Source organism: Oncorhynchus kisutch, linkage group LG17, assembly GCF_002021735.2.
Source record: "Oncorhynchus kisutch isolate 150728-3 linkage group LG17, Okis_V2, whole genome shotgun sequence".
NCBI classification, from domain to species: Eukaryota; Metazoa; Chordata; class Actinopteri; order Salmoniformes; family Salmonidae; genus Oncorhynchus; species Oncorhynchus kisutch.
Genome location: NC_034190.2, coordinates 56,887,980 through 56,904,500, shown reverse-complemented (window position 1 = coordinate 56,904,500; position 16,521 = coordinate 56,887,980). Strand labels below are relative to the sequence as shown.

Below are 16,521 nucleotides of genomic sequence, written 5' to 3'. Positions count from 1 at the left end.
CCCTAGTTATGATCCAACCTGTGAGCCTCAACCCCGGTCTCCCCTACTGGGTTGTGGGTGGGTGGCTGCACTGACAAGCAGCTGTGTGAATGTGTGGGGCTATGGTACATGACCTCGGATACCTCCAAGGGGAATGGTCTGGGAACCGGGGCTGTCCGTTGAGTCTGCTTCCTCCATCCATCCTTCCATCTTTTAACTTATCCCTCTGTCTTTCCCACAATGGTGTCTGGCTAATAGGATGGTCATTGTGTAATAAATGTACTCAAACTCTGTGGGAGAATAAGGTGACATGGTGTGTGTGTGTGTGTGTGTGAGTGTGTGTGTGTGTGTGTGTGTTTACATACATGCATGCTTGCATCCATGAAAGTGTGTGTTTGTGGAGATACACTTACTGCATAAGTGAATTCCTATATTGGTGTTTTGTGTCTGCGTGTCTATGTGTGTCCGTTTATGTGTGTGGGTCAATAACAGACAGAAACAACCAGAATAGTTTAATTGAAACACCAAGCTGGCGGTGAGTTTCTTGTCATCTGGAAGCCATTAAGCGATCAGACCCTTGCATCTCCAATCAATTAGAAATATCGGGGATCGAGGGGAATCGTGCTGGCCTACCTCCTCTAATTTCCCTCTGTTTTTCTGCATCGCTCTTAATGGTATGTTTTTCAACCTTTCCCCTCCAATTTAATTTGGATACTCTGGGCACTCTGGAGGGGAAGGATACCCTCAATCTGTAAATTAGTACAGGGTCTCAGAGAAAGTTGCCAGAGGGGATGGCTACTGTTTTACGGGCTCCTAACCAATTGTGCTATTCTGTGTATTTTTTTGGCCATTGTCTCTTATAACCAAAAAGAGCTTCTGGACATCAGAACAGCGATTACTCACCTCAGGCTGGACAAATATTTTTTATTCAATGACTCGGAGGCGAAAGATTTACGGCTCCTCCCGGACCAGGCCCAATTCCCCGTCATTCCCATGAAGAGGAGACACCGATACAGGATTCGCAGATCCGGGTGCTTGATGAGAATTTGTCGGCGAGTGGATAATCTACCTTTACCATCCGTCCTACTGGCAAACATGCAATCACTGGAGAATAAACTGGATGAGCTCCGTTCGAGACTGTCCTACCAAAGGGACATTCAAAACTGTAATATCTTCCGGGATTCATCCGATGGCATTGAGGAGTACTGTATACCACTTCAGTCACTGGCTTAATCAATAAGTGCATTGATGACGTCATCCCCACAGTGACCCTACGTACATATCCCAACCAGATGCTGTAGATTACAGGCAACATCCGCACTGAGCTAAAGTCTACAGCTGCCGCTTTCAAAGAGTGGGACACTGTTATAAGAAATCCCGCTATGCCCTTCGTCAAACCATCAGACAGGCAAAGTGTCAATACGGGACTAAGATTGAATGTGTCTACGATTGTCGGAAATGGCAGGGCTTGCAAACTATTAGGGATTATAAAGGTAAACCCAGCCTCGAGCTGCCCAGTGACGCAAGCCTACCAGACGAGCTAAATGACTTCTATGCTCGCTTCGAGCAACACTAAACCATGCATGCGATCACCAGCTGTTCTGTACGACTTTGTGATCACGTCTCTCCGTAGCCGATGTAAGACCTTTAAACAGGTCAACATTCACAAGGCCAGACAAATTATCAGGATGTGTCCTCAGAGCATACAACTGTCTTCACTGACCTTTTCAACCTCTGCCTGAGTCTGTAATACCTACATGTGTAAAGCAGGCCACTATAGTCCCTGTGCCCAAGAACACCAAGGTAACCTCCCAAAATGACTATCGACTATCGACCTCTATCGACATGTCTGTAGCCATGAAGTGCTTTAAAAGGCTGGTCATGGCTCACATCTACACCATCATCCCAGAAACCCTAGATCCACATCAAATTACATACCGCCCCAAAAGAGCCACAGATGACGCAATCTTTATTGCACTCCACACTGCATTTTCACACCTAGACAAAAGGAACACCAACTTGAGAATACTGTTCGTTGACTACAGCTCAGCGTTCAACACCATAGTGTCCTAAAGCTCATCACTAAGCTAAGGAACCTGAGACTATACACCTCCCTCTGCAACTTGATCTTGGTCTTCCTGACGGGCTGCCCCCAGGTGGTAAGGGTAGGTAACAGCACATCTGCCATGCTGATTATCAACACGGGGGCCTTTCAGGGGTACGTGCTTTGTCCCCTCCTGTACTCCCTGTTCACCCACGACTGCGTGGCCATGCACGACACCAACACCATCATTAAGTTTGCAGGTGACACAATGGCGGTAGGACTGATCACTGACAACGATGAGACAGCCAATAGGGAGGAGGTCAGAGACCTGGCAGTGTGGTGCCAGGACAACAACATATTCCTCAACGTGAGCAAGACAAAGGAGCTGATCGTGGACTACAGGAAAAGGAGGGCCGAGCACACCCCCATTCAAATCGACTGAGCTGTAGTGGAGCAGGTTGAGAGATACAAGTTCCTTGCTGACCACATCACTAACAAACTATCATGCTCCAAACACACCAAGATAGTTGTGAAGAGGGCACATCAACGCCTATTGCCCAACAGGAGACTGAAAAGATGTGGCATGGGCACTCAGATCCTTAAAAAGTTCTACAGCTGCACCATCCAGAGCATCCTGATTGGATGTATCACCACTTGGGATGGCAACTGCTCTTCATCCAACCATAAGCACATTCTGTGCTAGATACAGTGCCTTGCAAAAGTATTCAACCCCCTTAGTGTTTTTCCTATTTTGTTGCATTACAACCTGTAATTTAATTTCATGTAATGGACATACACAAATTGGTGAAGTGAAATGAAAAAAATTACGTTCATAAATGTAAAAAAAAAAAAAACGGAAAAGTGGTGCTTGCATGTGTATTCACCCCCTTTGCTATGAAGCCACTAAATAAGATCTAGTGCAACCAATTACCTTCAGAAGTCATATAATTAGTTGAATAAAGTCCACATGTGGATCTAAGTGTCACATGATCTGTCACATGATCTCAGTATATAACACCTGAATCTGCAAAACCACTAAGCAAGGGGCACCACCAAGCAAGCGACACTATGAAGACCAAGGAGCTCTCCAATCAGGTCAGGGACAAAGTTTTAGGTTATAGGTTATATTTAAGGTTATAAAAAAATATCAGAATCTTTGAACATCGCACGGAGCACCATTAAATCCATTATTAAAAAATGGAAAGAATGGCACCACAACAAACCTACCAAGAGAGGTCCGCCCACCAAAACTCACAGACCAGACAAGGAGGGCATTAATCAGAGAGGCAACAAAGAGACCAAAGATAACCCTGAAGGAGCTGCAAAGCTCCACAGCGGAGATTGAAGTTTCTGTCCATAGGACCACTTTAAGCCGTACACTCCACAGAGCTGGGCTTTACAGAAGAGTGGCCAGAAAAAAATAAGCAAACGTGTTTGGTGTTCGCCCCAAGGCATGTGGGAGACTGCCCAAACATGTAGAAGAAGGTACTCTGGTCAGATGAGACGCAAATTGAGCTTTTTGGTCATCAAGGAAAACGTTATGTCTGGCGCAAACGCAACACCTCTCATCTCCCCTCATCTCCCCGAGAACAACATCCCCAGTGAAGCATGGTGGTGGCAGCATCATGCTGTGGGGATGTTTTTCATCGGTAGGGACTGGGAAACAGGTCAGAATTGAAGAAATGATGGATGGTGCTAAATACAGGGAAATTCTTGAGGGAAACCTGTTTCAGTCTTCCAGAGATTTGAGACAGGGACGGAGATTCGTCTTCCAGCAGGGCAATGACCGTAAGCATACTGCTAAAGCAACGCTCAAATGGTTTAAGGGGAAACTTTTAAATGTCTTGGAATGGCCTAGTCAAAGCCCAGACCTCAATCCAATTGAGAATCTGTGGTATGGCTTAAAGATTGCTGTACACCAGCGGAACCCATCCTTCTTGAAGGAGCTGGAGCAGTTTTGCCTTGAAGAATGGGCAAAAATCCCAGTGGCTAGATGTGCCAAGTGTATAGAGACATACCCCAAGTGACTTGCAGCTGTAATTGCTGCAAAAGGTGGCTCTACAAAGTATTGACTTTGGGGGGTGAATAGTTATGAACGCTTAGGTTTTCTGTTTTTTGTCATATTTCTTGTTTGTTTCACAATAAAACATATTTTGCATCTTCAAAGTGGTCGGCATGTTGTGTAAATCAAATGATACAACCCCCCCAAAAATCTATTTTAATTTCAGGTTGTAAGGCAACAAAATAGGAAAAATGCCAACTAGGGTGAATACTTTCGCAAGCCACTCGAGATCCACCATTCACATGCCAAGGGGGATATTAGACAAACTTGACAAAGGAAACGCATATGCTATCCAACACCCATCCACATATATTTCCTACATATTAATCTAATCAAACATATTCATCCAAATTCAGTTCAATTGAGGGTAGCCAAACAGTTGTGTAAACATAAAATAGTATAGTGTGTTTTCCGTCTGTATATCATCCTGCTATCTGTCAATAAATCATAAATGTGTGTGTCTTCTTTCACAGACTGTCCAGAGGGTTACTACGGGGCTGGATGTAACCAATCGTGCCACTGTTCTGGCTCCCCATGTGACAACATGACAGGACAGTGTCACTGTCTTGCCGGGATGAAGGGACAGCACTGTGAAACTGGTAAGGATGGGAGGCGATATGCTAATAGGGCGTGTCGTGTAGGGCCATGGGGGAAGAGGAACTTGGGCAGAGGGCGCAAGGGGTTCCAATCAATAAATCAAAAATAATTTTCTCTTTTTTCTTTACGTGTACTGCACAAACATCAGGAAGGAAAAGGCGGGACTCTATCATAAAAACAAGATAGTATTATCTACTTCAAATTCAAATCATGACGTTTCGTCCGTCAATGCCGTGGCCTTCAACAGACGCTATCCAAAGACATTTGTCTGGCACTAGGTAGGTAGAATATTAACTGTACAAAAAATAAAGCTGTCACTGAATAAAAAACTCAACCTCCCAAGGCATTTGAAAAACAAGGAAAACTGTAGGTAGAGGAACCAGTCCTCCTAGAACCAGTCCTCCCATCCTCTTCTGGCTGGCCAGGCATAATGACAAATCCCATAGGAATATCCTCCTGGCATACTGGCATGGAAAAACCCCTGTGCCGCAGTATCGGCCACAGTCTGTCCTCTTTAAAAGCTCTTTTCAATTCAACATGGGCTGGGCACGAAAGAGCAGGACGTGTGTTCTATTCAACATTGTGATGGCACATATCTCTCTCCAACTGCTAACCATAGTAAAACAACCAAGAAAACATGTTGTGATTGCATCTTTAATGTTTTTCCATTCTGGTCCGTTTGAAATTCTCCTGGACATTGTTGGGAATACGAGCTCCTTGGAAGAGGTGATGGAATTGAGCCTGGCAGTTTTAGAGAAGAGAGAGTACTTAAAGGCCCAGTGTAGTCAGAAACATGATTTTCCTGTGTTTTATATATATTTCCACGCTATGAAGTTGGAATAACACTGTGACATCTTGAAAATGATAATACCCTTTTAGTGTAAGAGCTGTTTGAAAAGACTGCTTTCAATTTCAACTCGTTTTGGTGGGAGGGAGTTTTGGCTTTCCATGGTGACATCACCCTGCGGCAAATGTGTTGATAGGCCAATAAGAAAGAGTTCCAAACCTCTCTGCCAATTACAGCTAATTTACTGTTTTTTTCTCCCCAATCAAACCACTCCTAGACAGTCCTAGCAAAATTCTTGATTGAAAAATTGTTTTTTCCTATTTGGGACACAACACTTTATGAAATTAGATTTTCAAATAAGCCATATGAGAATCAGTACTCTGTTCATTCTTTATTCATGGAACACTGGTTAGAAAAATAATGCTGAGTAGTACTAGCCCCATTTGATGAATAGAACATTTCATTCACAAGGACAGCTTTGGAGGCTTTTTTTCTCTAACTTTCTTTCTCTCTGTCCCTCTCTCCCCTCATGTCTGTTAGAGTGTGAGGAGGGTCATTGGGGAGTGGGCTGCTCAGGCTCATGTCCCCACTGTCAGAACAGGGGAGTGTGTGACAAACACAATGGAGTGTGTTTCTGTCAACCTGGATACATGGGCACCTTGTGTCAGAGCGGTGAGAGAGACACCCGCGCACACACACACACACACACACACTAGTCACCACTCCTCAGACTAAGTATAATTGACCACACATTCTCTCTTTCGTAGCCTGCCCGGTGGGTAGATTTGGCCTGGGTTGTCGGCTACGTTGTTTGTGTGATAACGGTGGGCTCTGCCACCCGAGGACGGGCAACTGTGCCTGTCCTGTAGGATGGACTGGACCCAGCTGCAGCAGAGGTAAGTAAGGATGATTGATTGTGTGACCCACAATCCTCACTGGAGTACCTTATGGTCCGTACTAGACCTGGGTTCAAATACAATACTATTTGAAATCTTGGCTTAATTCCTTGGCTCAACGGAACCAATAGATGAGTCGCAAAATTGCAAAACCTTGCCCATCTTGTGCTCCAGGCAGGCTGAAGTAGTTGAACCCAGGTCTGCTCTCACCACAGCTTGTAATAATAGTTATAATAACATTGTAGTTCATTAGTTGGTTCCTTCTTTGATCATGACTGTTTAGGTGAAAAGGTGGGGAAAAAATATGATATATATGACTTATTTTACTAGGCAAATCAGTTAAGAACAAATTCTTATTTTCAATGACAGCCTAGGAACAGTGGGTTAACTACCTGTTCAGGGGCAGAACGACAGATTTGTACCTTGTCAGCTCAGGGTTTGAACTTGCAACCTTCCAGTTACTAGTCCAACACTCTAACCACTAGGCTACGCTGCCTTGTGTTGACCGCTGACCTTTGTCTCCATGGCAGCATGTGATGCCGGGCGCTGGGGGGCGGACTGTGCTAACATGTGTGAGTGCCCGGGCAGCGATGGCAGCTGTGACCTCATCACGGGGCAATGTCACTGTGAGGCGGGTTACACGGGACCCCGCTGCCAACAGAGTAAACACTTACAGTATATATCCTTGTGTATGCTTGTGCACGTTCATGTGTGTGTGTCAATTTGTGTGTAACTGTACATACACTAGCTGGATTGGAGACAATGCCTTAACAAAGTCACTAGCAGGGTAAAGTGTTTTAGTTTCTCTCTGAGCTCTCTCTCTCTCTGCCCTGGCACTGCCACAGAGTGCCCAGAAGGCTCGTTTGGCATAGGCTGCAGACACATGTGCCAATGTGCCAATGAGGCGGCCTGTGAGCATGTTAGTGGAGCCTGCACCTGCCTCAGTGGTTGGACCGGCACATACTGTGAAAAATGTAAGTGTATGTTTGTGTGTGTGTTGGATAACTAATTTAAGTATTTGAGCATGCTCACATGATATGTTGAGCTGTGTAAGGTCGTAATTAATTGACTTACCTGTATAAATAAAGGTGACATTTAAAAAAATGTGTGTGTGTGTGTGTGTGTGTGTGTGTGTGTGTGTGTGTGTGTGTGTGTGTGTGTGTGTGTGTGTGTGTGTGTGTGTGTGTGTGTGTGTGTGTGTGTGAAGCATGTCCTGACGGCTTCCATGGGCTGGAGTGTCAGCAGCAGTGTCAGTGTTCTAACGGGGGCCGATGTGACCACCTGACGGGTGCCTGCCACTGTCCAGATGGCTGGGTCGGACCACAATGCAAAATCAGTGAGTCCCATTGGCCTTGGTCCTCTATGCAAATTCCATCCTGCCTACCCATCCACCCACCCACCCATCCATCCATACACATACAGAACACACGTCATGTAGCCTAGCAGTTAAGAGCGTTGAGCCTGTAACCAAAAGGTCACTGGTTCAAATCCCTGAGCTGACAAGGTGCCCTTGAGCAAGGCACTTCACCTGAATTGCTCCTGTAAGTTGCTCTTGAGGAGAGCTTCTGCTAAATGACTCAAATGTAAATGTTTAACACACTAGACAAAAGCACTGAATGAACAGTTCAACTCAGCACCGTAATCAGATTGTTTTCATTTCTCCAATAATGAAATGTTCCACTAACATCACATTAAGAGTTGTTTGTGTGAGAAAATGTTATGGAACACCCCTTTAAAAGAGATTCTCTGGTACTTTTGTATACTTTTTAGCCAGTAGTTCTGAAAGTAATGCTCATGAGACAAAAGTGGTCCCCAAAAATGTATTACTACGTCACATATGTGCAGATATGTTCACTGTCATTGCTCCTCTTTCGCTCTGCTGTGTGTGGATCTTGATATCTGTCACTCAAATGGCAAGTGGCTGAAGCTCATTGGCTAGGACTCAAATTTCTAGGGGGCTGGCCCACGTGGGGGTGAATGACGCAGCACAGCTTATAGAAAAACAGTCGCTTTCAGACTAGGGATGTTGTGGCTAATTGAGGTAAAACAATAATTTCATAGATTATGCATGTATGAACAACACATTGACACATCCAGCCCCAAGCGGGAGGTTTAAAAAATACTTAGTAGTCGCCAAAGTTGCAGAGCAGGTCTTTAACAACTTGAATAGAACCAAACATGCATCAAACCAATATCCGTGGGATTTCTTTAGCCACTAGATAAAAGAAAAGAGAAACAGAAAAACTGGTGGCAGTAGATTTAAGGAAGTGGTAATGACGTGTCTGGTGAATACCCCTCATGTTCCCCGCTTGCATGTGTGTGGGCTCCCGAGTAGCGCAGCGGTCTAAGGCACTGCATCTCAGTGATAGAGGTGACACTACAGACCCTGGTTTGATCCCAGGTCTTATCACAACCGGCTGGGATCGGGGGTCCCATAGGGCGGCGCACAATTAGCCCAGCGTCATCTGGGTTAGGGAAGAGTTTTGCCGGGGTAGGCTATCGTTGTAAAATAAGAATTTGTTCTTAACTGACTTTGCCTAGTTAAATAAAGGTTGAATAAAAATACATAAATGTGGCATTGCATAATCCACTGGATCAACATAGTCATTTTTCAGTTCTGACTGGTAATGGGGTGCCACCAGGAGGGCCATACTTAGTGAATTGGAGGCCCCAGGTATAGGCCAGTCTGAGGCCCCTGCCTAGAGCCTCCTCTAGCCTTTTGGAGACCCTTAGTAAGATTTGGTTGTCTAATGGTAAGAGGAGGGCCTGCGCCTCTGTGTGTGCGCCTGTGTGTGCGCCTGTTTGTGTTCCTGTGTGTGCGTGTGACTGTGTTTGTGCATGTGCCTGTGTTGTGTTGTGTGGAGAGCCGAGCATGGCACACAACTGTCACAACACCCTTTGTATCTGTATACAGTTACAGTATGTTATGGCTGTTTTCGTTCCCCCTAACTTTCTGTGCCCTGTTCCTGTGGTAGCATGCCAGGCAGGGTGGTTTGGCCGTGGGTGTGAACACACCTGTGGATGCCGTAATAATGCCACCTGTGACCCTGTGAGTGGGCAGTGCCAGTGTACGCCAGGGTGGATCGGCCCCAGCTGTGAGAAAGGTACTGTCAGTGTGTGTGCGTGTGTGCGTGTGTGTGCGTGTGCGTGTGTGTGTGTGTGTGTGTGGTATAAAAATAAAATAATATTAACTGCCAGTTAATCCCAATTCAAGTAACAGAGTTGACCTTGCATCTTAAATCAGCCATAAATCCCCTTGTGACAGGGGGGATGGAAACATGTTGTGTGCTACAGGAAGGGACATGCAAGCTTAACATTTTTATTATATTGTATGTTCTATCCTGTGTCTATCTATGGGCAACAGGGTTGATGTGTTATGCTTGACGTGTTATACTTGATGTGCTGTTTTCCACCATAAAACCCCAGAAAATTGCCAAAAAAGCAGAACTAGCTCACCTGCTTTTACACTATGATTTTACTGTTATGTTTTCAATGTTTCTTTTGAAAAAAAATGAAAAACATAGGAATAGTTTCACCATATTAAAACGAGAGTTCAGTTTTTATAAAAGGGTTGGTCTTAAAATGAGATGGAAATGAATCACTTATCACATGAAAATAAATTATATTCTTCAGAAATGACTTTTTCAAAGCAACAAAAATAACTATGGCTTTACAATGATGGGGAAAACTTGGCAAAAGTTTGGGGTTAAGTGAGTTAGTCTTCCTCGAAGTTGTGAAAATAAAGAATTATGGCACTTTGGCAAGTCTTGATTCATATTCAAAATCTGATATATTGGATTTTCCATGTGGTGTTTGTTAAAAAGGCACTTCATTTAATATAACAGGCTTTTAAAATTCCATTTTGGTGGACAATTTCTACTTAAAATATCAATGCATGTGTGCCTGCGTAACAGAGAATGTATTATTTTGCCTACAAAATTGGAAAGTACATTTGAAAAGCAGGCTATATTTAGCTGCTATTCAAGCCTCCACATCTGTACATTTCCTTGAAGAAGTAATGAACGTCGTTGATGCTAAGTAATGGTAGACTATACATGGAATACAGTGGCTGCACCCTGATTCTCTACCCTTCTCCCTAATGTGTGCACTTAACTTTTTCACTCCACTTCCTGGATCAAAATGGAATGGACTTGTGTACGTTTGAAATATGGTGGGAATCTAGCTTGTGTTTACAGCGATGTGTATCTTTCTTTCAGAATGTGTCGAAGGCTTTTATGGACAAGACTGCCATCATCACTGCCTGTGTCACAACGGAGGGGTGTGTGATCAGTTCTCTGGGCGCTGCTCGTGCTCCAACGGGTGGACTGGGGCAGCCTGCGAACTGGGTAAGTGGTGGATCAACTTCCAGGACCAAATAGGGAAGAATGGGGTCTGGGATATTGCGAGATTCTGGCATTTAAGTCCTTTGTTCTACTTACCTAAAGTCAGATGAACTCGTGGATACCATTTGATTGTCTCAGCCTTCTGTATGAAGGAAGTTAGCGGTTTGCGTTTGCGCAATGACTGAAAGTCTACAGGGACGGTAAATGCCAGAATCTCGCAGTATCCCTATAATGCAGTAGCAGATAACGTTATAACTTGTCATAATGCAATAACCTTTTAACAGGGTAATGTAATAAGTTGTCAGGTAATGTAGGCTAATAAACATGTCGAACAGATAATGTGATCTGTTTTTCCACTGTTGTAAGTTGGTGTGTTATCCTGTGGTAAATTACGTTATTAACAACTTTTTGGATGAATAATTCACTTCAAACGGATCATGTGATATTCCAAAATCACTGTTGTTAAGATTTACATCATTTATTTTCCTGGTGATTCGCTGATCTGTCCACTATATGTGCTGGCTAGACTGAGTTACAGCTATGTATGCCATACAGACACCATATAATAAGTCCTTAATAGAAGTCTGACTTCAACCTCCTGTATGTGCCCCTCCCATTGTACTGTATCTCAGCACATTTTCGAACAATGGCTGCAATAAGTGCTTCTTCCAATCACAAACGGTTGTGGTGGTGTAGATGTGAGCCATCAAAGGTGAATTCACAGTTCTTACCTGAGCACTTACAGTGCATTCGGAAAGTATTCAGACTCCTTCCCTTTTTCCACAATTTGTTACGTGATATTTCCTTTTTTTAAATGTTTAATACATTTGAAAAATGGTATGCATAGGTGTCCGAGCTGTGTGCTAGTAGTATACAACAGACACCTCGGTGCATTCCGCATGTCAACCTTTTTTATGATGTATTGAATGGCATCCAAGTCAGTTGGTGTGTTATACAAATACATTTACTGTAAGTAGGCTTTACATGACAAGGGAAGTGGGTTATGGTGGAAGCAAAAGAGAGAAACCATATCATTTGTTGTGTCATTTCTTACCAACGGGCTGTGGGGGAAAAAAATGTCAACTACCGACTGCCTTAAACAGAATAAAACAAGTATTGGCATTGAGAATGTTGATGCCAAACCATGCAGGTCTGTGACATGAAATAGTCTAACACCTCACACACTGAAGGGTGACAACTGGAGCTAACTGCTCCAGATAAAACATGCTCTTACCAGGGTCTAATCCTCTCATTCTCCTCTTCGTCTTTAATGTTGGCATTCAACCCCAGTGTTTGACCATAGATGTTGCTTACAGTCTGTTGCTCGGATGTGTACCAGTATAGCTCTCTCATCATGGCCTCTTGTGTGTGACGTCTTCTTTCAAAACTCAATGTTTTCGAGAGAGAAGCTACATTATGGCCAGATTGGTCACAAAGATCAGATTATGCAGTTATACAGAATAAAAAAATGTAATACATCGAACAACATACATCCTCCTCAAGGCAGCTGAATCAACAACCTTGTCCTCCTGGAGTTCTGTTGTTACATGGGGACTTGTTCACTTCTTCATGAGCCCAGATTGCAGAGGGGTCATCCACATAGAAGAGCTCAAGGAGCAAAGTGAAACTGTATAATTTGTGGTATACCCAACACAGGTGTGGAGGGTCACCTGCTTGTGAGAATCACCAAATTGAACTGCCTGGATTTCACTGGCGTATTTACACAGGTAGTTCTCTCAGGGGCGCAACTTTGGTTTTAGAAGTGTGGGGGGGGGATAATTATTATAATTTGTTTTATCCAGTCGGATGAACACTCCAAACAGCCTACCCGACTGCTCAGAGGCGTCTGCATGGTCCTAAAGCACACCCGTTTCAATACGATTTGTGTTGTAGTCACGACAAGCAAAGATATATAGTTAAGCAAACTTTACTAGGCATGTTGTCAACCAGCACATCCAGTACATGAATAAGGTAAGTAACAATTGGTTTCCATTTCCTGTGTAACATCAATATGAGTAACATCAATATTGCTGCAAGTCTTTCAGGTGTATAGGTCTTCGGATGGCCCTACCAAGCTTTGTGTGGGGAGTGTTGATTACATCAGGAGGTGCTTGACCTGAGATGTTTGAATCTTCTTGTTGAGGTGCAGAGTTCACCTCTAGGTTGCGTTGGGCGTCAACTACTGCTCTGTTTACTGGCTCTGTGCCAGGCTCCTCAACAGTGGGGAAATCCTCCTCTATTTCTCTGCTATTCCTCAGGTGTCTCCTGTTCCTCCTGAAGACTTGTCCCTGTTCTGTCTTCACCTCGTAGGACTCTCGCTCAACAGGTCTGACTACTGTGGCCCTCTACAACCACTATTTCTGTCCTGTGAGTGGCTGAACTCCCACCCTGTCATCTCGTTGCAGCTCTGTGAGGTCCTTAGCAGAGGTGTCGTAGTACTTTGCCTGTCTCTGCTGTTTTTCTTTGAACTTCTCCAGTTGACAGTTTGCCATCACAGGTCCCAGAAGATGTTCGCTCATTATAAGTAGTGTCTTTTTACGTCTTCCCATGAGCACCATTGCAAGGCTGCTGTCTGTTCCTTGTGAAGGGTATTTCTGTGATCCAGCAGGGCCAGGAACGGGTCAGCACCTGCTCTCTTTGCTTTTGCCATCACTCTTTTGGCTGGTTTTAACTGCCAATTCCACTTTTCTATTTCTGTGTGGGTACCCTGGAGACAATGTTTTGTGTGTAAATTCCCAAGCCTTGCTGAAACTTCGGAACTCGTCTGAAGAGTACTGGGGACTATTGTCTGAGTAAAGGATGTCAGGTATCCTGTAGCGTGCAAAGTGTGTCTTCAGTTTTTGATTTACTGTTTTTGACTATGTGTTCTCCAAATGGTCTGCTTCCCAGAAGTTGGAGAGATAATCAACTGTGACCATGTAGTCTCTGTCGTTGAACTGGAACAGGTGAGTCCCTATTTTTTCCCAGGGACGCTTTGGTGCTTTGTGTGGCCTCAGCGTCTCTTTCTGCTGCTTCACACCCCATGCAGTGCAGGTGCTACATCGTGCCATATATCTTCTCAGCTGCTCAGCATATCTTCATGCCCGGCCAGTAGACATGCTCGCGAGCCCTTCTCAGACATCCCTCGATTTCTATGTGTGAGGAATGGATTCTCTGCATTATCTCTGACCTGAGGGCAGTAGGCACAACTACTCGCTTACCTCTGAAGATAACTCCACTTTGCACACTCAGCTCATCTCTGTTGTGAAAATACATGACTTCTTCCAAGGGTACATGTTCTTTCACTTCAGGCCACCCCTGCAGGATCGCATTTTTCAGTGTCTGGATCTCCCGGTCCAGCTCAGTGGCTCTCTGGATGTGCTTTAGTCTCTCGCTTGGCACAGGGAGGTAGTGTATCATATTGATTGATTCCACTTCGACCTCCACATGGTCTCTGTTGTCTTGTTCTGTGAGGTACGCCCTGCTCAGGGAGTCGGCCAGCATCACATGTTTTCCCAGAACGTATCGGAGACTGACCTCATAGTTTTGGAGTCTCATGAGCATGCATTGTAGTCTTTTTGGTGCGCTGAGGATAGGCTTTGTCATGATGCTCTCTAGAGGCTTGTGATCTGACTGCACTTCCACAGTTTATCCATGTGTGAAACCTCTCCATGCCAAACACCACTGCAAGCAGCTCCATCTCTATCTGTGCATACCCTTTTTCAGTCTCTGTCAGGGCTCTGCAAGCAGCTCCATCTCTATCTGTGCATACCCTTTTTCAGTCTCTGTCAGGGCTCTGCAAGCAGCTCCTTCTCTATCTGTGCATACCCTTTATCAATCTCTGTCAGGGTTCTGCTAGCAGCTCCATCTCTATCTGTGCATACCCTTTTTCAGTCTCTGTCAGGGCTCTGCAAGCAGCTCCTTCTCTATCTGTGCATACCCTTTTTCAGTCTCTGTCAGGGCTCTGCAAGCAGCTCCATCTCTATCTGTGCATACCCTTTTTCAGTCTCTGTCAGGGCTCTGCAAGCAGCTCCTTCTCTATCTGTGCATACCCTTTAACAATCTCTGTCAGGGTTCTGCTAGCAGCTCCTTCTCTATCTGTGCATACCCCTTATCTGTCTCTGTCAGGGCTCTGCTGGCGTATGCTATTGGTTGTCCTCCCTGCATCAAGGCTGCTCCTAACCCACTCTCTGAAGCATCACATTGTAGTACAAACTGCTCTGTTGGGTTGTAGTATTTCAGCACAGGGGTCTGTGCACTGGTATCCCTGATTTTATTGAAAGCTTGTTCATGTCTCTCTGACCACTCCCACAGTGAGTCCTTGTGTGTTAGCTGGCGCAGTGGCTCGCAGAGCCCCGTGGCGTGGCTGCAGAACTTGGCTAGGTAGTTTACCCTGCGCAGGAAGCGCTGCACCCCCTGCACATCTGTAGGCCTAGGCATCTGTCTGATGGCTGTCTCTTTTCCTGGGTCCACTTTCAACTCCTCTGATGTTAGCAGGTGGCCAACGTAAGGCACGTCCTTCAGCCTGAGCTGCAGCTTCTCTGGATTCAGTTTGATATTGAGCCTCCTGCATCTGTCCAGGAGCATTCTCAGGTTTTCGTCATGGTCCAGAGTCTCCGCTTCATCGTTGTCTCCTTCTCCCACAATCAGGATGTCGTCTGCAATGATTTTGACTACTGGAAGACCTTCCATTGCCTGGTTCAACTTCCTCTGAAAGATCTCTGGGGCCTGGACTGATTCCCATTGGCATGCGCAGCCATCTGTAGCATCCCATGGCAGTAGAGAACGTGGTGAGAGAGCTGGATTCCTACTCCAGTTCCACATGCCAAAATCCGTTTTACATCGCAAACAGAGAACACGTGTGCTCTGTTCAGATCTGGCAGCACGTCTTCAACAGTGGGAAGTGAGTAATTGCTTCTCTTGAGCACCTTGTTGAGAGGTTTTGGATCAATACACTCTTAGTTTTCCAGACGGTTTCTTCACTACGATCAGGCTGCTAATCCAATCTGTGCTTTTTTTCAGCTGCTTTTATCATCCTTCTTTTCTCTAGACCACCGAGCTCCTCTTTGAGTGGTTTATATAGTGCTACTGGCACTCTTCTCTTTGGCAGCTGGACGGGCCCAGATGAGAGTTTAGACAAATATCTCACTTCCCGCTTCAGTTTGCCGGGTAAGCATCCATCTCCCTGGAATACATCAGAGTACTCCTGTTAAATTTGCTCTTTAGTCCAGGATCCTGTTGTTTTCTCGATGGGCAGGATGTTGTGATGCTGCACAGTAATAAACTCCATTGCCTCCATTGCCTGGATAGCCTTACTGCCTAGAATGGGCCTGTGCACATTCTGGTTGACTATGATGAACTCAACTCGGTAGGATTTCTTATTGCGTGGATTGATCACTTTAAGTGTAGATTTCCCCAGTGGTGTCAGTGTTCTCTTGTTAAACATCACCGATACCTGACTGCAGGGCTCTAGGTGACTGGCTTTTGTGAGGTTTGCAGGGATGATGTTACAACTAGCACCACAATCTAGCTGAAATCTAACCAACTTTTTGTTGACCAGCATGGTTGCAAAGAGAGCTGCATTGGGGTCTGTGGTTGGCCCTAGTGTGACGCAGAGAACATCCTCGCCGCTCTCTGAGTCAGCTGATGCATTTTCCATTGCCGGGACTCTGTTTCTCTTGCTGATCTCTGCACTTTTGCTAACTGTAGAGAAGTGATTGTTATTTTGGATTGACATTTTTCTCCATGTGCAGGGCATTTTTTCCTTTTTTTCTCTCATGGTTCCATCACAGTATCTGCATTGTATAATGCTCTGTCCCTCTGTAGGTTGTCCT

General features: G+C 44.9%; 1 protein-coding gene across 2 annotated transcripts in view; it reads left to right on the top strand.

Moving 5' to 3' along the window:
* LOC109907000 (multiple epidermal growth factor-like domains protein 6) overlaps positions 1–16,521 on the top strand; it is a 78,985-nt gene that overhangs the window by 41,124 nt on the left and 21,340 nt on the right. For both annotated transcript variants that reach the window (XM_031794136.1, XM_031794135.1), the window contains exons 15-22: positions 4,559–4,684; positions 6,010–6,141; positions 6,237–6,365; positions 6,896–7,027; positions 7,211–7,339; positions 7,573–7,701; positions 9,341–9,469; positions 10,583–10,711. In XM_031794136.1, the coding sequence (XP_031649996.1) occupies positions 4,559–4,684; positions 6,010–6,141; positions 6,237–6,365; positions 6,896–7,027; positions 7,211–7,339; positions 7,573–7,701; positions 9,341–9,469; positions 10,583–10,711 (1,035 nt within the window). The remainder of the gene's footprint in view (positions 1–4,558; positions 4,685–6,009; positions 6,142–6,236; positions 6,366–6,895; positions 7,028–7,210; positions 7,340–7,572; positions 7,702–9,340; positions 9,470–10,582; positions 10,712–16,521) is intronic.